This window comes from Andrena cerasifolii, chromosome 2, assembly GCF_050908995.1.
Source record: "Andrena cerasifolii isolate SP2316 chromosome 2, iyAndCera1_principal, whole genome shotgun sequence".
Taxonomy (NCBI): Eukaryota; Metazoa; Arthropoda; class Insecta; order Hymenoptera; family Andrenidae; genus Andrena; species Andrena cerasifolii.
The window spans coordinates 16,430,258-16,454,371 of NC_135119.1; the positions used below are offsets into that span (position 1 = coordinate 16,430,258).

The window sequence follows — 24,114 nt, forward strand, 5'->3', positions numbered from 1 at the left end:
CAATGCATTTTTAATCGTATACTCATGAACCACAAGCAACATCTAAACACTTACCATCCCATAAAAATTCTTTACATTCCCTCCAAATCCAATCTACATAGATTCACTTAGGAGTACACTCTATTACGAACACTGCTCGTGGATAGTCTAATTTTCCACCCGGAGGTTCGTGAAAAATTCAACAACACTGGCTGCAACCGCCTGGACAGAGCTCGAGCTCACGGGGGTTAAGGCGCGCCGATTTTGCACCGAGCGATAATTCCCCCGAAAGCGTTCAGCACGCCTAATTAACGCTCGGATAGCCGGGTAAAAGCGGTTTATTCCCAAACGTCCTATCGATCGGGGCCGCCTTAATCCGCAAATGACATTAATACCGTGGCTGTAAAACAATGCTGCGGAGGAAAACGGCCCACGGAACAAATAACATTCGGTAGGGAATTAACAGTTATGCTGCCGAACAAACGGTGCCTTCCGCCAGCGACGCCTCACTTTGCGCCCGCGCGACTAATCGCATTACCGTTTTCCTGAAAGCTCTCGTGCCTCGTTTGGACGCGAGCCTCAACGAAATCCCGCAGGTAGACGGCCACGTCTATTGTTCCCCGGGCCCCTTCGAAATCTTTATTGTTTTAGCGGAAATATTATTTCAGGCACCGTTTTTCGGAGAGGGGGGGGGCGACGCGTTACGAGCCACTGGGGCCCCTCCATATAACGTTCTTTTACAAGCTTCGTACCCAACCCGAGTTTTTCACCCTTTCCCCGGATTTCCCTACTTCCACAGCACGTGTTAGCAATGACTGTAAAAGACAGTTCGAACTTCGAATTGTCGAGTGGAAGAAAAGTTGGGAAATCCCCACGATTTACGTTGGGTTTCTTTTGGATTTTGGGGGTAGCGTGACGCATGTCCTTAAGTATCACCTGATTTGAATTTCTGAAACATCGGTATCTAGCAATTTGTAAATGAAAGTTTTGGGAATTTCTTGTTAGCATATTTCTTGGTACCTGCATAAGTAGTAGCTTCGATGAATTTGAGGAGAGTAGAATAAATGATGATGAAAATCCCCTTCAAAGATCTGACCTGCATCTCGCAGGTGATTTCACAACTACCATAAATTCTCAAGTTTACAAACTATTCCTCCAACTTCCACTCCTCGTCGTGGTTTAAGCAATTCCTCGAATCAACGAGCCCTGCCCTTCGGCTCAGCGTCTCCTGGAAGTATCCTCGGGTGTGAATGGATGGCGCGACTCACGGTGCGTTCGATGCGAAATCATGTAACCCCTTCTCCCCCTGGCGTGGAAAAAGGAGCAGGGATAATCCCATCGGTGACACAATGTTCGCGTAACCAACGGTCGTAAAGACTCGGCCGTGAAGATGAAGGCGGCGGAAGGGGGCGGAGGACGAGGTGGATGGTCTTCGAGGACCTCCGGGTCGTCACACTCGCACCCCATAATCCTCGGGTGGTATTCACGATCAGACAGAGCGGACGCACGCGCGCGCGCGCAAACAGGAGAAATCGGCGCACGCTGGCCGAAGGAGAAAACGAGTCGCGCGACCTGAATAACTTCGCCTGGATGTTTCTAATGCGTGGCTTAGGAGGCTCACGGTGTTCGTGAAGAGGACCGATGAACTTCGGATAATCATCCGACCCCCTCGCCCCCCTTCTCTTCTGCCCAACCAATTTTTCTCTCGTCTGGACTTCTTTTTCCTCCCCTTCCGCAAGGGGGAGAGATCGGGGAGCTTTTCCACCGCGCGGAGATAGAAAATACCCGCATCGTGGCTAAGCTTGTGCCTGGAATTGGTTCTGTGTTTCGAATCGTGAATTCTTACGCGGTGGTTCGCGATTGGTGTTCGTTTTGGCTGGGCTACATGTACATTGGTGGACATATGAATGGCATTTTTGATTGATTTTGTTTTTATATACTGATACTGGCTGACGTGGGTGTTTCTAGTTTTTAAAAGAGTAGATGGAACGTGTCAAGTTATCACCGAACAGAGGCACACGAGTGAATTGTATCGATATAGAGTAATGTAGTAATGTAAATCAATGTAGGTCGATATACGAAAGCGGTCGTAGTGACAGGGTTGCTAGGCAGTCCAGTACGTCGTACTGGTATATATGACGTCATTTGGTTTCGATTGGCTTAGCGTTGGTATGACGTCACGGCGTCACCAACCAAATATAAGATATGTACCAAAGAGAAGATATGTACGACGTCATATATGCCAGCATGCCGCCATTTATTCAGTACGCCTGGCAACCCTGCGTACTGAATTGTCAGTGGAATAATATTAACTCTCTAGTGCATGAATTTTTAACTCAGTTGGAAAAATTAGACTAGTCTAATTCGGGGATGGAAAGACCGAATGCGATGTCGGTTTTCAATTTGCAGGACGTCTGGGCTCCCCAGAGCAGCCTTCTGGGTCACCGCCTTAAGGCGGGATCATGTAGCAAGTACAAAAAATGTAGTGTTTCTTTTATAAAATAAATACTTCATTTTTAATGAAAAAGATTCGCGGCTACTCAGCGCCCAAATCGCAAACCACCGTTCAAAAGCGCATATTCCTCCCGTATCACTTTCCCCCATCTGATAGCACGATTACTGTCCCGTCAAATTCTGCGCCAAACACGACGGCTCCAGAATCCGTTACGTCCCATCGGCATAGAGAAAGACTTCTCCCGCGAAGAAACGAAAAAGCTTGTCCCGTCACGACGAAACGCTCGAGGGGGGGCTCGCGAGTCGATCGAATTCCATCCGTTGGAGCGCGAATGGCGTCAGAAGACGAGACCTCGGGAAGAACCAAAAGGGGAGAAGGATGGAGGAAAGTGGAGACTTGAAAATCGTAAGACGAACGGGAGCACGGGGGGGGGGGGGGGGGCACAAGTAACGAAAAGCGAGAGGCACAATGTAGCGCGCGTTTACGACGTCGTTTTGCCTCGATAAATATGCCCCGGGAACCCCTTTTCCGAGGGATGCAAAACACCCCTCCGCCGGTAGGCGGGGTGCAACGAAACCTGTGTAATCTGCCATACGTTTCCCATGAATATGCATCTGCGAGGCTAATGCGATTTGATTCACGATTGGCCTAAAGTGTACGCGCTAAGGGGGAGATCCCTCTCTCTCTCTCGCTCCCTCTCTCTTGCTCTCCCTCTTCCTCGAAACCCACAATAATTCGATACATCGACCGTGAGGGCACAAATTAACGTTTGTTAGCGTAACGTTCCTCTCGATGCTCCGCTTAGCCGGGGACCATGCGATTCCCTGATGAAAATAAATCGCTCCCCGAGACTGGGATTAGTGACGTTTTTGCTTTGTGCCATGGAAATTGGGCGCGATCGATCGCTATCGCGAAACGCCGCTCGGCGCGTATAAATACTTCTCTGGGATCGGGATTATTAATAATAATATTTATTTGCGGCTACTACCCTTTGGTACAGACACGAGTGATATAATTTGGAATTAATTATTGATAACTTATATACTAAGTAGGTAAAAGGTCGTCTACTAAGTTAGCTATTGCGCTCTTGAACGTATATAGGGATCCGGAAAAAAAGTCAATCAGAGCTTCAACTTTGTTAGCAGACTTGCATAGTCTATTGATAATGATACCACTACTGAAGGTAGATTTATAAGAATTTAGATGGAAGATGGGAAGCCTTCTCAGTATCCTAGGTGGTACGTGTAGTTTGAAAAGTGTCAATATCTCGGTACAATGTATATAATTGTTTAGCACCTTATAAATGAATACCATATCGCACATAAATCTGCGTTGCTCAAGGGTACGCATTCCACTAAGCTTTAAGATCGGTTCGTAGTCATGACAGGTTCTAGAGAGGGGGGATCCGATTTTAAACGCAGCAAAACGCAGAAACTTATGCTGAACACTCTCCAGACATTTGACATAGCAATGGTGGTAGGGGTTCCATATGCAGGAGCCATATTCAAGGTGTGGAAGCACAAGAGCAAAGTATAAGATTTTAAGCGTCCGAAGGTTAGCACGTGTTATTGATTGCAAAAATATACAGGGTGCCTGCAAATACGTAGTGTGATTTGGAAAGGGGTGATTCTGTTTGAAAATCTGAGCCGGGATTGTGGAGTAATTGTTTTCGTGGGAAGCTTCGTTCTCGAGGAATAAATAAGAGGGAAGGTCTTTGAAGGAAATTTTGCAAATGTGAAACTGAATTAATTCGACCTTTCCTCTGGAGTAGCAAAGTGCATTCGACTTAACATCGCGGCTATCGTGCTAAACTTCAAATACATCAAGCTTCTCGAGGATAAATGAAATACCTTGTAGTCGACTACCACAGAGATTAACTAATTTCATGTTCCACCTATTTCACACAAATCTTTCTGTTGCCAGTAAATTACAAGGCATGCTGCAACCCCTCCCCCTTGTTACCGGGGGATCTATTTTATCCCCGCTCGCCCGGCAAATTTACTACGCAAATTTATCCAGACATTACTTGAACGCCGCCTTGGCGAGGATTTAATAAATCACCAGGGACAATTAGCGAGTTCTCAGGCTCGCGTTCCGTTAGGTACACCTCGGACAGGTACAGCCGCCCATTGATTCGCGTCTCCTTTACGATCTCTTCCGCCCGATACTATTCGATCTCTCCCTGGAAAACTCTAAATTGCACTCGGGCTTTCAAAGGCGCGCGAGGCCGAGCAGCGGGAGCGAGAGAGAGGTGGGAAGATTTTAATTGCTTTATTGCCCGGGAATTTCCAAGAAGCCGGCTGCACGCCAATAAAACCGATTTTACCCCCGGCCCTCGTAAACTTTATGCCGGTGTACACCGAGTAGCCTCGAGTTTTCACTCGCCCGGAGGAAACTCCGGCAATTCCGTGGCTCCTTAGCCGAGAAAAGGGGTGGCGAAGCAGGGCCAAGCGCAGAAAAAAAGGTGTTTTAACAACTCACCTGTTTGCCTGCGTGGAGGATCGCCGAACCACGCTTCCTTCTCCGTTTTCCCCGAACAATTCTCCTGGTGTCCGCGACGGTACCGGCGAGAGGGTACAGGGATCGTCAGGTTTCGTCGTCGACTCTGTTCGAAGTAAAAAGGACGAGCATGAGCGATTACCAGTTGTTAAGAAGCTAGGCATATTGCCGCAAGCAGAGGGGCTTTTAAGCAACTTGCAGCTTGCAAGTTATTTGGGTATCGATGATGGACAAGCACCCTGCACCGAGATACTGTTATTCGAGGGATTAAGTGGAGGCTCGGGCGAGGTCTTTGCACCTGGAAGTGCTGACCACTCGGTGCAATTTCACGACACCTGCGAGAGAATTACGCGGTCGATTGGGCCGCCAGTACGACGGTGCATGATTGATTTCCTGATTTTATCTTCCGTGGCTGGGTAACGACCGCCTTTACGAGCCAATAAAAATCCAACCCGCGGGGGTGTGGATGCAAATGTTTCGAAATGCGTGGTTTAATGTTCCAGGTTGGTTATGTTGCGAGGGTGGTGGTTTAAGAATGAAAGGTGGACTAGTGGTGTTGAATTTTGTAGACAATTTGAATTTATAGGGCCCTTTCCTTGATTTATGAAAAATGAAATTAGAAATGTAGAGGGCACAGGAATGGTGTGCTCTCGATGGTGATTTCTACAAGGGAATTTCCCCCGGAGGGAAAACTCACCTTCAAGTAGTTGATAAGTAATTAAACTTCATGTTCCAGCGTGGAAAAGAATGCTTCTAAGTACTTCGAGTGAAACTTTAAATTTCACAGGGAAACTTTAGTCGTCTGTTTACAAAGAAATATTTCTGGAAGGAATGAATAGTTCGAGAAATATAGGTAATATTCTCTCTTGTCCTTAGATTTGGTACAAAGGAAGCTAAAATTGTAAAAATGAAGTTGAAACGAGTTTTGTGAGACCTTCACTGTTCCCCTACATAAAGAAAACCTCAATGAGTGCAACTTTTTGCAGATGAAGAAATTAAATACGAGGGTAGACCGGGGGCGGTAGTAACACTTTGACTTTGGAATACGATTACGCAAAAACTGTTACAGTTACAACAAGAGTTTTTTTTTACGAAAATATTACTTACTTATCTGACATTATTTGAGCCACAACAGTTTCGCTGTATGTCAAGTAATATTCCGGTTATTAATAAGAAATGAGAAGCGGAGAAAGTGTTACAATCGTCCCTGACCAGGTTTTTGTACGTAAATTATAAATTTTTATTAACAAGGCACTTAAAAGTGATAAGTAATTATCAGTATTACTTTAAAATGGCCAGATTAAATATTAAAAAATAGAGAAAACACGTACATGCAAGAGAGTATTTATATTACAATTTTAAATCAGTAAGGACAAGTTCCGAGGTATTTAACGCGTTAAAATCGCCCCCCTGTTACAATCGCCCCCGGTCTACCCTACCTCCACGTCAGTCATGCAACCACCTCCCAAAATCGAAGTATAATAATTAAAAAATTAACCTAACAATTCTCTCCGACAATCCCTCCTCTTCCCACCCCTCTTTATCCCCCAAATCAGGTGTCCAAGATCTCTAGGGTCCCAAAGTTGCGTAAGAAAGATGTAGAATCGCCAAATCTGACCATATTATTCCTAGGGCTTTTTCAGCGAAAACCGGAAGGCACCTGCGTCCCCGGTCATTTCCTGTATCATCCACCCCGGGGGTAACCAGGTTAATCCTCGATTGACCCCCCTCTGCACGCAGGTTGGACCTGTCCAAGGCGTGCAGAGGAATAGGGGAGGCGAGGGAGCGGGAGAGGAGACTGATTCCGGTTGGGCACGCGACCACAACCGCATCACGGTGACAAAAAGGTCGCCTGACGTCGTCACACACGGGTCGTTTTTCTGTGTGTGCCGGCACCTCCAGGTCGGTGAGGTTGAACGAGGCTGTTCGCCTTCTTAACATAAACCTCGGACCTTCCGTGAGCGTCGATCAATTGGAAGAAGGGCTCCCTTGCCCTTGGGCGCCGTCCGCCGTCCCGGACGACAGGTTGTCGATAAACTGCAGAGAACCATCGACGGCCACCAAACTCGCGGGGGAAAGGTAGAATGCGGCGTTGTAACGAGACCAGCTCGATTAATCGACGTAAACGAGCTGCTTTGGAAAGCTGTCGCGGCTACCGTGGCCCCGCGTCCTCTATGCTGTTAAGGGTAGAACTATGGTGCATTGTGGGCGGAAGAAGTCTGGCGAGCTACTCGGGGCACGTTCAAGTGCTGTGCGAACAGATCCCCGAGAGGGTACGGATAGCTAAATGTGCTTCTCTATCTAGAGACGCGGTAGCGTCTCGACGCCAAGTACATGTTTCGACACCCTGTTTATGTCGACTGTCGCTACCGCTATCATTTACTCGTCGCTCGGCTAATCTAACCTAACCTGAAATTTATTTCATTAATATCTCATCACGCCTGTAATATTTTCTAAATTTAAAGGCATTTTTCTTATGTAAACCGCATATAAGCTTTCGAATAAGACCAATTTCAATAATATCAGTCCACGCATGAGAGAGATACCGTATATCGTTTCATGGATTTGTTAGAAACGGTAAGATTTTCTGATTTTCTTCTTCTTCTCCTTCTTCAAGAAATTTTTCGTCAAACATAATACTTATATACGCGTTACACGCACACCTTCAGCCAAAACGAAACTAACACATGTTTCGTTCGTCAATCGCTATCTTCACTATGCAATCTACTCCAAATTTTGACAGCTTACCGTCAAGTTATAACCAAGTTATAAGCGTGTTTTTACAAATATATACATAAATGAATTTCTTTTTAATTTAAATGATAAAAAACAATTTAAACCAATTCCACCAATCCAATTGTCTTGAAGCTTTGCAGGCGTGCGTAGTTTGGATGACAATACAATATATTTAAAAAAAATAATAATCCTGAGAGGATGACAAAATTATTCAGTCATCAATTAATAATATAATAATAATTTATAATATTGAAAATTATCTGAAGTGATTCTCTATGCAAATTATCTTTGTAAAAAGAAGTGAGATCCCCATAAAAAAACTTCAAAGTAAAAAAAAAAAGCCAAGTACATGAAATCAAATAAATCACAAAAAAATAGAAGATAATAATATTTATAAAATAAAGTGGTGTTGCTAAACTGAATAAATATGTATAAATTGCATTAATCGTTTTCATTCTTCCTTTTGTGTGCGTTCATGAATGTGTGACATTAGAATTAAATATATGTAGAATAAATCTGACTGCGTTTCTAATATGTATATGTATATGTTTATGTATTTTAAATTGTAAGGGAGTTATTGTAAATTATTAATACGAGGACAATTAACATTTTTTCTGTTTCGCAGCGCCAAGTATTTTGGATAAAATATTTATTCGTATTAAAATATTTATTTGTATTTATCTTTACCTTTATGTACTTGCAGCTCATTTTCATTTCACATCTTTTTTTATTCTGTAATTATTATTATCTTTTATTTTTTGTGACTTATTTGATTTCATGTACTTGGCGTAATTTTTTTTACTATTTTACTAATTACAGGACATCACGACTCTAGGGCACACGCCCACCTTGGTGTGCTCAGATCCCTACAATGATCGATTCTACATATGTACTAGAATAACGAAAAAGCACATACATGACATAACCTTTCAATTATTAAGATATAATAACACACATACGTGAGATAACCTTTCAATTATTAAGATATAATAACACACATACGTGAGATAACCTTTCAATTATTAAGATATAAGCGATACACTGAAATACGATTATAAAGAGAGCTTTGGATGTTTTTAGATTCTAATGATGTATGTACTTACATTGTTAACCAAGTAATCGTCGAGCGTCTTCGTGGACGTAAACAAAGTTTTGAAAGTTTCTCTTGAAAAGTTGATATACCCAAAGACATTCTTTGCTTCATTATGGTACGTTTCATTAACAGAGAATACTTGGAGAACATATTTAATACGATATAAACTAATAAAGATCCCGTTAAACACGTCAACACGCCCGCGATTCAACAGCTTAGACGCAACTAATGCATTGCGTGACCGCGCATGCGTCCCCAGTGCCTGCGGTTCTGCAATTTATTCGCGGCATATTTGAATGGTCAAGATGACGCGAGTATCCTTTGTAACATTCTAACTACACATATTTATGTTATTTTTATGAACACAGTCTAAATATGGGTTACGACAGACTTATAATAACTGAAACACAGGTTTGTTTATCAAATGCATCTGCTGCTAGCAATTATCAAGCTCATTTTTCTTAAAAACTGAAGCTTATTCTTCGCTTAATTTAAAGTGAAAAATTATGTCAGTTATTAGTCTAGCAGAAAATGAAAGGGCTAATCACTCGGCGCAGCACCAATTAATTTGGCACCTTTAAAAGACTCCTCATCTTATATTAATGATGGGTACGCTTGAGTTGACCTCGGTTAAAAACAAAATTAAGTAAAAAGAAATTGACGAATACTATACCAGCACGTATTACAAAACTGACGCTTATTTTATAACAAAAAGTCGGTGGAGTGCCTTAACGGAAGGCAGAGGTAGTTATTCTGCTTCTATTCTACCACGAGTTAAACTCAAAGTACAACATTCTTGTCCTCTACGTCGTACACCCTTAACTGTCAATATTCTACCATACCACGTCAAGTGAACGTTACCACAGACGACGTATTACGAAGGCCGGGGATGCTGGTAATCTAACCAAACGTGCAAACTTGAGTAAAACTCCGACTCACCTCTAGTGGCCACGTAGAACAACTCCGCCGAGGCACGTAGAAGAGAAAAGGGCGTCCACTTTCAACGTCATCCTCAGGTCAGGCCGACAGGTTGTCGATAAACCACGGCACTGCATCAAGCGCGTCGACGGACACGTTGTATCAGGACGTCGTCGAGGAAAGCGTCCTGCTCTCTTCGCAAACACAACACAGACTGTGACCGTCAAATGATAGGAACGTACTATCGCGCGCGGTAGCAGACGCGGTATAGATGCGGCGCCTGCGGTGTCGCCGATTCGAGGATGTAAATATTAAAATTAAACATTGCTGTTTTTCTGGTCGGTACGCTTGACCTTCTGGAAGACCAAGCGCACCGATCGCTGTTCTCTACATTTACCGTAACACTCCTGCAAAATTTTATCCTGCAAATTTCATCCCCAAAATGAATTCAGTGCTGGCGTTGAATTTTAAAATTTATTATTATTATTATTATTACGACTCTATTACTCCTTCAAAAAAGTAAAATTAGAGTAATTGCGAGGCAGCAATAGGCACTGTTAATAATCCAAACCTTAAGGACATAAAATTAATTACTCTCAACGATACTTGAAACTACCCCGTAATAATACTGATATTATAATAATAAGTCGCAAGCACACAATTAAAAATTAAATACACTCGCCGAGAAGAAATTTTGATTAAGCTCTTCCTCGTTCCCATGGATGCTAGGAAAACAGAAGAGGGTGTTGGGGGATGTTCGTGGGATGTAGGTCATCGATTCAGGAGTACGAAGGATATCCTGTCCATAGATCGGGCGAAAGGAGCAGAAGAAGAGGAAGGAGCGTGAAGTGCGTTTATGAATGAGGAATCCGGAGGGCCTGACCCAACGATCCCCGTGCACTTGCGTCCTGCTTTCGCCCTTGGAGACACCCCCTTCCGGTTCGATGATTTCAAGGGGGTTGCCGGCACCGTATGCCGCAACAACTGTCACCTTAAATTCTTGGGGGCGGCGAGATTTAACTCCTCCCCCCGCTCTGCTGCCCTCACCTTTTACGATGGGAACGTAAAAATCCGTGACAGAGTTTAATGGGTCGCGATACGCCGAATGCGTGGTACTTGAAAAAAAGTGAGATACTTATTCGCCTTTATTAGAATCGTGAATAATAAATAACGACGATATTCGCGATAGACGCAAGAATGACGATTGATAATATACATTATTAGTTCCGAATGAAGCTACACAATCATTACTTTGAGTTGCTACTGTAAACTACTGTATTCAAAAGATACCGGTAACCTTAGACCTCCTACGTCTCAAATAACGCAGAAGCCTGCAAAACCGTTATATCCGTTCGATTTATCTGACAGCGACGCGGACGTTTCTACGAATTCGAAATTTCATGGGAGCAGAGAAGCAGATCCAGCAGATCGATGCCCGCCGCCGGTTTTGTGTCTTCCCTGGCGAACCCTCTGAATTCCTGGCGTGGAAACGGTGGCCCCGCGATCGTCAAACACGAACCGTCGCTTCCACGTCCGTCAAGATTTGCCCGCAAAATGGATCTGCTCTCCTCCCAGCCCTATCGTGACAATGCGTGCAAGCCTTTTTTCCGTGGCTTCCCGTCGAAACGGATTCCTTTAACCGGTCGAAAGAGGCCCCTGCTCCCCGGGCGCACGTGTGCTCACGACACATCACCGGCGAGAAGCGTATTTTAACGTGAAAACGTCGGAAAGGATTCCGTGGGAACCCGTCGGCAGAGGCACGGCAAGAGTTGGATTTCCTGAACCAGAGGAAAAACGCCCTGTCCTTGTGTGTTGAGGCCTCGATAGGGAAGGGGACGCGAGGTGAAGAGCCAGGGCTTTATTAAGGGAGGAACGCGAACTCTTCTTCCCCTGCTTCTCGAGGGGCAAGGGGGCCATTAACACACGCGCAGCAAGTTGTTTAATATTGGCTTGTAAACGTTGCGTTTCAGGCATCTTTCATTATTACGCGGAAGGTGATGAATGAAAGATTCGTTGGAACGCAGCGTTTACAAGCCAATATTAAACAACTTGCTGCGCGTGTGTTTATGGCCCCCTTGCCCCTCGATTATCGGCAGCGGTTGTTAGAATATTCAAGAAGTAACGTACAGTGACTCGCATTAATCGGATTTCGGGAATTTTCGCGATTCTCGACCTTATTCTGCGATCTTTAAACGTTTGTAGCTCGGAGCAACGTTAATCGATTTTGATGAAATTTTAGGCACGTATACAGCTTACTGCAATCTAAAAACGCCTTTTTTAATTTTCATTACAAGTTCACAAAAAAAAGTTTAAAAATCGACCTTTACTATTCTTTTCGCTATTCCAACCAAATACATTTTTTTTCAAAACGACGAAACGCGTTAGTTAGCAAACTAATCCTTCTAGCTTCTCAAAAAAACTCAAGTTGTTTGGACCAATTCTAAAAAAGTTATGCGATTTTAAAAAGTGTCCGAATATTAATGCGAGCCACTGTAAGTGTAGATGAGGCGAGGGTTGAAAAGTAATGAAAAATTGTTTACAATTCAGCTACGTAGATTATCAAATACATATCTCGTTTTCTAGGAAAGCTGCAATAAATAATGTTACAAAAATCAGCAAGACTCCATTAGACTGCCATAGGCAAATATACACGTACAGTTTCCTCCAATTATCGTCCCGAATATTTTACAGACTACGATACAAGCTTTCGTTCCACTGGAATAAAAGAAACATGGGGCTGGTGGAAGATCAGAGAACTGTTCACAAGCCTGATGCGTAACTACGATCGCTCTAAAGGCAACAATCGCGGCAGGGAACGTGAAATATTGCTAGGTGAAAGGGTTCGATCACGACACTCCGGAAAGGAAAGGTCACAGGTCTTCGATATCGAGGTTAAATCGAGAAGGGTCGTGCAGATTGACGTTCGATAGGGCAAACTTTGTAGAAAAGAGGCCAACTTTTGCGCCAAATGGGCCTCCTTTTCGCGAGATTTGTGTCCGCGGGGAGAGGGTGAAACGAACCACCTTTTTAGCGCACAATCTTGTAAATTGCATGGGAAAGGGTTGGTGGGAAGGGTTCTGGATCGTTTCCCGTAAATGGACTCTTCTTGGGCGAGTAAATTGCACTGATTTTAGGAGGAAAGGGGTACCAGCTGGAAAAGTACGTTCCTTTAACATTAATTTCAATCTTGGGGGAAGGCCAGAGCAGATTTCATCCGATAAAAGTCGTTGAATTCTGAGGTTCCAAAAATCTCTGCAGCACGTCTCGTTATTCATTATACACACGTGCAGAGGTGTATTATAAGAACCCAAAAGTGCTAAGAACCGTTACTGTCACGCTCGAATTCGACACCCAAAGACATCAAAATTGTATTACAAACGATTCTGAGGCGAACGAAAATTTAAATTTTACTGTTACTACCGTATTGAATAGAGTATTGAATTGAAATATTGAAACAACACACAACTATTTACACTCTTAAATTCAATAGCTACCAAAATCTGTATCGCTACACCCAATATAAAACAATTTTAGACTTATTCGCGACTGTACTTGCCGACCTGAAAACTACAATATCTCTACACTGACATCTTTTCTGAAAAAAGCCTTCTGGTGTGAAAACAAACACCTACGTGGTATAGTAATGTGATGTAAAGTACACTCCATTTCACTTGCACTTGGCATCCGCGTGCATGCACATAAATGCATAACGGCTACGTAGGAAGGTGAAGCATTGAATACCTTACGGTCTTATCACGTCTCGTATCTCGTATCTCGAATCGCTTCGACGGTAAACCTGTCCTAGTTCCATGAAACTCCCTGTATATCGATTATCAGCCGGCGATAAGCAGCAGGAAGACTGCGAGAGTGTCTTCGGGCGTAGAAATTGTTCGCGAAGCAGCACGAGCACACGATTCGCCCCGGTGCATTTCGAAAAACGAATGATTCCTACGTAGCAAGGAGATCGTGCGCTGGTATACACGTAGAGGCACACGTGTGCCGGACTATGATGTACAGCGCGCACACTCACGAGCGGCACACAACACACAATCCCATTGTCGAGGGTATCCCTTGTTTGCTCGAGGATCTGGCGAGCAGCTGATTGGGATTTTCGCTCTTGTCAAGTCTTGTGGATTGCACATGGCGCGCCGCTTTCGTAACGACCACGGGCGACGTCGTGTTTGCGAGGAGACAAGAAAAAAGTATTGTTTGAGGGCGGCTCGGTATCGACACGAGAACACGCTGCCACGCATGGGAAGAGAAATTCTTAAAGAAATTACCGGCGAAATTCGTGTAGATTTCGGGGGACGCTTGTTCCACCCATGGTTCTTAGAAAATGGGACATCCCTGAGCAGGTGAAAATTTGTTTTCCTACAATAATACTACTTGGGACTTCCGTGAGAGAATTCAAATTCGTAAAGCCTGATTTTTTAAATTAAAAAACAAGTATCAGTTTTATAATTTTTCTCCATTACCTCCCCAATGATCATCAAATACTTATTTTATAATACGAATGTAGGTACACAGAGCTCTCCAGTTTAGTAACTTGTGAGGCAAATGAGACCCTCAGATTTTGATACGCTCCTTTAGGATCCGTAAAAAATTGTTTGTCATCATGACAAGTTGTCGTAAGAAGCATAAGGCAGAGAAAGGAGAAGCAGAGATTGATTAGATTCCTGATGAGTTATGCGCGTCACTCTGTTACCCTACGAATCCGACTAAAGGGAGAGGAATCACCCCATCGTCAGATTTATTTAATACAGCAGCGCCGAGTGGAGGTGGCGTGTGGGGTGGCATAGGACTGCAAGTGTTGGGACGGCGGGGTTGGGGGTGGCTGCAACCTGTTGAGTCAGACAATATCGCGTTTTTACTAATGCCGCATCGTCGTCCCAGCTCCAAGCTTCCGTAGGGGCTGGCTACATTTTTGCTGTTCCGCAACCCCAGCTCGGAATCGTTATTATCGAGCTAGAGATCATTAGCTCCGGAAAAATACGTGTAAATAACCGCATATCGCGAGGGTTGCAAACGTTTTATGCACTCGAGGAGAACACCTCTTTGTTTCGCGACTAGATTAATAAGCAGTAACACGTTTTCGCTGTAATACAGTTTGTGGTGGAGAAAGAATCTGCTATCACAGAAATGTTAACGTACTCTGGGTACCTGAATTACTACAGGATACCGTACTACGTTATGGTTTAGGATTTATATTCGTTTATATGAAACGTACCGCGTACGCTAGTAAATATTTTGATCTAAATTGCCCGGTGAGACCAATTACTCATCTCTTCAGGAATCAACTCGCGTGAACCCTAAGTGGAAAATTCAGTATGCGTGAATTAATCAAGGCATATAAGAGTGCAGTAAAATTTTCTATATTTTTGGGTGTAACGCGATGTGTCATAATAAAACTGATGCCAAGTTTTCGCGTAGAGTCGGCTTCCCTTCTCGCGAGGAAAGAAGTCATTAAAGACAGAATTCAAAGAACATACCTCGACGGTGACATTTTTCGACCACGTGTTACCCAGCCGCGGCTCACTTGGACGACATCTTCGTTTTTCTGGCTAAAAATACATCACTTCGAAAGCCTAAAGCTTTAGGAGATTTACGTATACGTGATCCTCTATTTTTTTGAAGTAATCGTTCTGCAAGGTGCTCGACAGCAGATATTCTAATTCATTCGGATAATTGAGTGCACCCCTCCTAATATCATCTCATAAATGAAACACCTAGCAAGAGCAGAGACCAAAAGAGATCCAACAAAGTTCCTCCATCACTTCCACATCCAAAACTGAATACATAAAACCCTCTATGAATCTCACAGACCCCCGAAGACTAGGTATAGAACGCACAAACAAAACCACCCCCTAAAATCGGGACTCGATCGATTATCAAAAATCGTGGCGACCAGATCTAAAGAATCAGCGTGGACTGATTCGGGGCGCCGCGAGTACGAAAACCAGCGATTCCCCTGGCTCAGGTCCGACAACTTGGAGCATTCAGAGGTGGTTGAGGAGCGCAGATAAATCTCGAAAACGATGGGCAGGGCCTGTTACAACGAGCTGCAGCGGCATTGAACCGACGCTGGGCCGTACCATCGCGCTATTCAGGTTCACGAGAGCATGTCTCTCCTAAGCTAGAGCCGCGGCAGCGAGCACGCAGAGGGGGAGGGGAGAAAGACGGAGAGAGAAGGCAAATGCACCAGCACCATCGAGGACCAGGTGCATCCCGTGGAGCCTGGGAAGCGCAAACTACGGCAACGAAAACGCAGGCAGATGCTACCGAGTCACGAAGGGCCCCGCCGTCTATGTGCACAGACGCCGACGTCGACGTCGGCGACTTTGTTTGTCCACGGGGCGATCGCGGCCGCGGAGGGGGCCCTCCCCGAATCCTGGGCCCGCGGGTGTAGCCGCATTGTCCCGATTCTGCGATCTCGCGAGAGTCTCCGTGGATCGCCGCGATTTCTTCCCTCGCTGATGGAATGCCAGGCATCCTCGCCGTTTCCATCTACGGGGTGGGCAGAATCTTTTGTCACAGATTCTCGGGGGGCGTGGAGTAGATATCTATCATGGATGGAAGAGGATCGGTAGGGAGCGGGGTGCCGAAGGATCAGTTTGAACATTCTGCGGTGGAAGGAGGTTTAAAACACTTTGGGCAGTGGAATATCTTGGAGCTATGGAAAATGGTTGATGCGAGAGTGGGAAATTGGCGGATCGATTCGAGGATGTCAGGATTATTGCCTGATTCGAATTTACTGTTTTAGTTTCTGTAACCGACTGGAAATGAGTAATATTGCGAGTGAATTGTTTTCGCTCGTGGTTATAATAAATATATGCTCCAATGTGCAAGGTAATTTGTAATTGTACTTGAATACTCCGAGGAGTGAATTTATAGAGTAAAGTAAGTAAGAAATATTGCATGGATTGTAGATACTTCTCGGTAGTCCCTTTTTAACATAAACATAAGTTGTGAACTTTTAAGCAACCCGATCTGCAGTCTTTTTTTCAAAATTATCCTACGACAGTTATGTTAGATTTTCACACGTCTAGCATTGAACTCACCGCCAGCGTAGGTACTACCGCTAATCGTTTACTTGTTTCATAACACATCCCAGTTAGCACGTTTTCTACACAGCAAGCATTGACACGAATCGCGTGTATTTTCAGTATAAATTGATGCCCTATTAGACCATACACTTTCTAATAACTGCCATGGAAAAAAGTTATACAGTTATGACATGACACCTTTTACATTATTCCTGCCTGCCAATTCTAATCTTCAGCGATTCTTAAATTTTCAAATACTCGAACTTATCCTTCATCTGAATATTACAAATTTAGCGTCGTTGGAACACTAATGCGTACCACAAAAAATCGTTTGAAACTATTTGTCAAAATAATGGAGCTCGCAGCAATTTTTTATTACCCACTTAAACTTTTAATGTTTCCTCCATATTACAAAAGCATTTTCATCCACAACTTGCGGCAACTCTCTCCCCCTATCTTCCAACGATAAAAGAACCTCAGAAAGATTAAAGGAAAAAGTGAAATTCACGCCGTGACTGTTCGTAGTTCTGTACACACATAAAAATGGATCGAAGCCAATGCTCCTGCGTCACGGTTCCCTCTAAGATCTCTGTTGCCATTACACACGTAAGAACGACCGCAGCGAAGTGTTTAAGACCGAAACGGCGACACTTATTACACCTATTGCTCAACGACCTTGTAAAACTCGCGGGCCCTTTCCTTCTGGCCAGGAATACGGACAGCGACGCTTCTGTACAGAGAGACAAAGAATTTGAACGTCTCCCACGTCGAGTATTACAAACGTGCCGCGGCCACTTATCCCCGACTTTCTCCAGCCGCTTTCACCGACCTCCTCCGTGGAACAATCGCACCGATGATCGTCTTATTATTTGCACTATGTAAGCGTTATGCAAGCGACCACTTAGCCATCCACGAAATCCTTTCACGGGCCAACAATCTGGTTGCGGTTCGAGTGCACCATTCGCTGTATAATATCGTGCCAGCAACCATCAACTTTATGAAGGCATCCCCCATTTGAGGTAATTTCAATGCGAGAAATTAAAACTAATTATTAATCGGTTTTTAGATACATTCCTCTATTTAAGGAACTGCTCCACTTTTACCCCATCGTGAGTAAATAACGGGTGATTGTGTAACTTTCCAGTCGATTATACCGGGTGAATATAAATGGATATTACAAAATTTACAGGCTTGTTGAACGTCTCAATAATTGGGAAAGAAGTCTTGATAAACGTGGTCTTCACGAGCCAGCTGTTTTGGATGGAAGAAAATTAAGCGACATGTGCATCATCCGCGTGGGATCCGCTCCTCGGAAATTGTGAGCGTACCGGTACGATGACGAATCACGAACCTGGATGATTTACGATCGATAGGCCTGGGCCCGCCCCGCGGCGAGATAAGATTAAGTAACGACGATAATGTGGAGGCGATAAGGGCGGTGGTCAATTATTCTTCCCGTTTCTTTTTATTTTTCCTTTCCTTTTCGTTGACTTTTCGCGGTGTCTCTTTGTCCTGTTGGATAACTGTTAACAGCAACTTGGCTTCTAAAATGGAATTGTCATTCATGGATTGAAAACAGATAATTACTACCATTTTTATTTACTAAAGTGATGAACAGTGGATCCTACCATTTGGGGATTAAATGCACCTTTCGATTTAATCAAACGCAACGAGTAGCTCTAAATTAGATCCTCTGATACTAAAGTATTTGTTCGTCCAAACAATATTTCTCTCACTCGCTTACTTAGGGGAGAAGAGGACCCAAAGCGTGAAGGGAAGAGTGACAGATTTATCGATCGAATTTCGGGAAAAGTCGTCGGGTAAACGAAGTTGCTCTTCGCCTCCCCATAATTCTCTCGAGGTGATGAGGCATAAGGCGATAAAACAGAGATGAAGTACGATACAATAACACGAGGATACTTAAGTAATTCAACCTTTCAACCCCACAAGTGCCACGAAGAAATCCGGGAAGTTCCATGACGCTGAAACTTCTTTCTTACCTATACGCAGAACCTACCTCACGCTTGCTCCTGGCCATGTGGAACCTGTAGCTATGCAGTTGAATGGTCCTTTTTGCGCTTGATTATTCAGAGGACCATTTGACACCTCACAGCTTCATCAGGATACTCGTTCCACAATAGCATATTTTAATACCAATTACTATGCCTCCCAAAAATGTATAATTAAATTTAGTACATCGACACTATTCCGTACCGCCCATAAATTCCCAAGAAATCCTAAATTTTTTAAGAATGAAATATTCAAAGGGACTAAGAACATTTGTACACCAAGATCGCTCGAAAATTTTCTCAAAGGGAATCGAGTGTCCATTACCAAAGATTTCTATGCCGGCGCGGACAAAAGAAGGCCAAGCTCCATCGAACAAGGGAACGAAGGAAGGGCTCGCAGTCCACAGCGATTCCAGGAGCCACCGTTTGAATCGCGTATTCCGATCGAGTTTACCGTTATCTGCGTTATCGGGACGATTTATGCCCTTCTGTGGGCTCGTTTCTCAAATTTCGTCGAGCCTCTCTTCTCACCCCCGGAGGCGCGATAAAGGAAGCGGAGGAACCTGCATTGTCACGTAGGGCGTGCATCGTCTCCCGAAAAATGCTGGGGAGGCAGCCAGCGTAGATAAAGCTGCGGAGAAAGGAGAGGAGACGTGAGGATGCAACTCATTACGACAGCTGTCTTCGCTGTGGGAAAAATCCTCGGATACGGATCGGTGAACCGAAAATCGAACCCCCGGATGGCGGGGGTTTCTGATTTAAAGGGAACCGTGGATGAGACGTTGACGGAAATTGCGAAGTCGAGAACTGCCTAACGTTTTGGTCACTTCGAACAGATTAATAGACGATTTTGATGTCGGAGGTTGCCTTCATTAAATTTCAACCCCTTCCGTGTTGGATACTTGAATAGAAACGGGGTGTTGCTGAAGCTTCTTTATAAGTAGATGCATTTTAGACGTCTAAAGGGATCACCACATTCATCTGAAGTTACAAAGTCTTCCCAACGAGAAAATCTCTGAAGGAATCGAATTTATATTAGTCGCAGCATAAATTCGCGACTTCTCACCTTAATCCCTCCGACAGTTGCAGTTTCGTACAAAGGACGGATTCTTGTAAATGCTAAGTGGTGTGATAAAATTCAGCAAAAGATGGTGTATTCTTTCGTAATCACTCACTTGTTCGTCGGCTTTCAAGGGACCGCGTCCCCTTCGTGGTTAGTAAACACGACAAGGACGCAAAGTTTTTCAGCCAAGGGGCAGATAGAGGGGGAGAAAGTGATAGTGAAATATGGAAGGGCAATCTTTCGCGTCCTCCTCCCTTTAATCTCGTAGCGCGTGAAAAATGTGTTTTATATATTTCACCGGATAATCGGTCGAATTGTTAAAGGCCGCGGTTCACGCGCGAGCGTGGCCCAAGTTCAGGCGAAGGGTCTCTCTCACAGCCTTGGAGGAACATATGGTCCACGGGCCGAGGGCATCGTTCATTGGCCGACACGTAGACTCGTAATCTCGCTATTTATCACAGGATGCGAGAGGGGAGGCGGAATAAGAAGGGGCTCGGAGTTATTCTCTCGTTCGTTTTTTCTTCCAGCGGGAGTTACGCGCATCGGGAAAACGAGTTTAAATGCAACGATGGAAGGAGCTATCGTGCCGAGGAATCCCGTATGAATACACTGTCTGTAAACAATGAAACCCCTGGAAACGAAACTGTTCGCGTTGCAGTCGGCGACGGAAGAGAGAGAGAGAGAGAGAGATAGAAAAAAGGAACGATTGCTAAGCAGTTGAATCACGAATGGTGCAAAAACAGGTGCTCAAGTGTGTTCGCGTAAATTACTTACTATGTGTTGCCTGCTGTACTCCATCGTTCAATCTTGGCTGGCCGTGGAACACGTCCCCCCTGGCTCGTCAGAAGTATCCCGTAATGAATAGTTTCCATGTTAAATGGAGATCATCGTTTCCCATAACTCACGGGCAGCTTTGGGCCTGATGCCCTCGAGGATCAAGCAGCGAGCGAAGTTGAGTTTTACTTGCGCTATTCGCGATTCTTTGCAAGTTGCAGTAAATTAAAGTTTTTTGGAAGGAATACATGGGCAGACAGAAGCTTGGGTGCACAGTTGCCTGGGCGCACGCGTTGGCGAAATGGAAATTCGTGGATTTTCCTATGATGGGGTGAAATTGAGGTATACCTACGTGATATGGATGACATAAAAGGTATTAACACTTTGCATATTCGGCTCTTCAGAGGCTCACTCAGGATTTAATCTTGAGAGGAGCCGAGTTCAGGGGATAAAAATATTTTTAATGCAAACTCAATAAAATTCGTTAGGTGGTCATAAAAATTTATTTAAGAATAAAATCCAGTTTTCTTTTCTTTTTACAAAATCCCTTCCTTGGGGGTTGCCCGCCCCCCTTTGGGTGCGCCACTGGAGCTCTTAATATACTTGCAGAAGATTTCCATAATACCAGATTTGACAGCGTTCTACGATGGTCGATCTATGCTCCATTTTCTGTTGATGCTAATTACCCATCGTAATTATTTTCTTCGAAGGAAATTGACAAAATAAGCGGGATAGGGAAGATCCATTGAGGAGAAAGCCAAGGGGGTAAAGCCCAATGTGGATATTAATTATTTATTAATTAGCTAATATTCTGAAAACGTATGAACATTTGTACATGTGTTTTGTATCATGAGGTACTTGTGTATGGCATTCGTCAAATACGTAATTAAACACGGTATCGACGTATACAGGTAGACGAGGCGAAGCGTGTGCCTGTATACGAGTCTACGTGCGCCTACATAAGTCGATCGTTTCACTTTTACTATCGTTTCCCCTTTCATCTCCTTATTACCTTTCATTTCGTGGCGGCAGTGAGCTCCTCTCGAAAGGACGAATAGACATTCTATATAAATAAACCGACAGGCAAAAATCGGACTAAGCGCGCCGTTTTCTTCTCTTCTATTTCTCTCAACTTAGTTTCTGATCTTCTGCGCACGGATCGATCCATTTTGGATCGCTATTGGATGGTTTCAGTGACGTTTCCTTTCGTTTGGCGAGCTGTGTATCTTATATGTATATCGTAGCATTACGCGAATTATTACGAAATGAACTTCCCAAGCAGAATTCGATAATGGAGCGCGAAGGAATTCCACCTCCTGTGCATCGCTTTGGTGCTGATTAAGTAGAAACGAAAATTACTCTAACGAGACAGTAATTTAAGTTTCTTTGTTAAGTGGACGACGGAACTTTTTTGAAAATTGAATTTTTATGTTAGGTCCGTATTCTTTTTGAACGAGAATTACTCAGAAACCGTGGATAACTTACTATTTTCTTTAGTAGAATCGAAGTTTTAGAAGGAACTCCTTTTATCGAAGCTCATTGGAAGTTCTTCGCGCGCCGATGATCGAAACACTGCCCCGATGACTCAAAGAAAGCATTCTCCTGATTACGTGGATGTGGATTGTCGCATCGATTAACGCGTCAACGTTGAAAGAAATTCGCCGAGGGATGGTTTCGTCGATACGCGGTTCCAGTAGACAAATTAATCGGCCGCCACCCCGCAGCTCGTTGATTGGCTTACCACTTATACAATTAAATATCCTAAAATTTAAATATATATTTATATATATATATAGATTCATTTATTTATATATTTATACCGAAAAACATTCGTTCACAACGAATTAGAAAACATAAAAATTTAGCTAGGAGACGCATAGTACAATATACTGGACTACACCTAACATCATTTTCCTTACTCTCGATTTACTTCCCATCACCTCCAACTTCACCGCCTCCTTCTTCCTTCGTTCTCTCCATCGTCTCCCTCTCTACATCACTGCCATCATAATAAATCGTAGATCGCATCAATATATTGCTTCGTCATCAGGTAGATGTTGCCTAAGTCTAACAATGGCGGGACTCGCCGAGCACGTTTACACGATCGCCCGAAATCCGCGGGACAACGTCGCGATAGAAAATTGACGCCTCCATCCGCGGACGAGCGTCGCGACCCTCCAGAAAACCATGCTCGTTGTATGGACGCGCTCGATCGTCGATCCCCGATTCGCCGTCGCCTCGCTTTGCCACCCCTCCGTGCACGTCAGTTTGAAATACCGCGAAATTTCCGCCATCCGGCAATTTTCCCTTGGAGTCGAAGCTCTCCGCGAATGGCCCCGAGAGGGGCCCCGGAAATTCGTAAAACGACGTATGGAAGCGCCGTGGATGGATCCCCTGGCCGATCGAGTGCCGTGGGACCATTATCGCCGCTGTCCCGAGCGGCGACGCGAGGTGGCCGCGAATCGAGCGAGATTCCTCTCGGCGAGTCCGCAACAATTTACTAAATTACAGAATGCCCATGGTTACGAGTACGCGACGAGAGGCTGGCGTCGTGGGAGGAATATTGCAACGGGGTGAAAATGGGGGAGGCTCGAGACGGGAGGGGGGCAGGTCCTCTGCGGGAACGGGGTGACGACGCGTGAACGATTCGGCCGCGAACGCGGGGGATACTTCGCGAATACACGCGCGGCTATTTGAGCCACGGGATTAACGAAATTGACCGATGGAGCCCGCGTACGTGCATCGCGGGCGACCGTCGATCAGCGAGGTGGAGAAGGGTGATTCAAGTACCGCGAGCGCGAGTTTCGATCCGCCAGAGTCAAAGGTCCGTGTCTGCGGATGGTCGTTGGGGGCGATTCGCGGAAGATCGGACTCTGTTTCGATAGATGCGCGTCGTTCGGCGGTTTTCAGCTACGCGTCACGTGGCAATAAGGCGATACGTCAGCTTGGAATGTGAAGTAACGTTCTATGCGACTGAATTGTAGAGCAAAGGGTAGAAATGTTCGATGTTGCACAGTTAAGTCGCGGTGAAATGTTGATTTTGGGAGTCGTTTAGTTGAGAAAATATCGCGCTTCCTATTCGGGGGATGCGTTGCGAAAATAGGAAGTGATCGAAGGAATGTTTCATCGCACAGTATCGCGGAGGGAGTGTGATTCATTTAAAAATCTAAGTGATATGTATTTTTATCACTAAACGTTGTTTTACTTAGAGGATGTATAATTCGATTTATTGAGTGTTACTTTACCAGATACCTAGTCAAAAAAATAAGCGACGTGACGTTGAAAAGGATCCTAAGAATAATCAGAAAAAGCAAGTTGTATTTTATAAAATATTGTCTCGTTTCTACAAGTTGACTGCGTTATGAAAACTATTTTTATCGCTGTACGAAAGTAATGGGATAGGGTAGATTTCCTGTTATAAGGTGACGTATCGCTTTATTTTGCGGTAACTACTTGAACGATGCGTGTTACTCCAGGGTTACGTGCGAAGAATTTCGAATTTTCCAACAAAACCGACAAACCTATCACGTCGAATTTAATAAAAC

The 24,114-nt window shown here is 44.4% G+C and overlaps 1 protein-coding gene across 1 annotated transcript in view; it reads right to left on the reverse strand.

Moving 5' to 3' along the window:
* LOC143366403 (uncharacterized) overlaps nt 1-20,593 on the reverse strand; it is a 76,719-nt gene extending 56,126 nt beyond the window's left edge. The window contains exons 1-3 of the mRNA XM_076807472.1: nt 20,570-20,593; nt 9,702-9,759; nt 4,916-5,039 (exon numbers count right to left, since the gene is read on the reverse strand). Coding sequence (XP_076663587.1) covers nt 4,916-5,039; nt 9,702-9,759; nt 20,570-20,593 — 206 coding nt within the window. The remainder of the gene's footprint in view (nt 1-4,915; nt 5,040-9,701; nt 9,760-20,569) is intronic.
* Between the last annotated feature and the right edge of the window lie 3,521 nt (nt 20,594-24,114).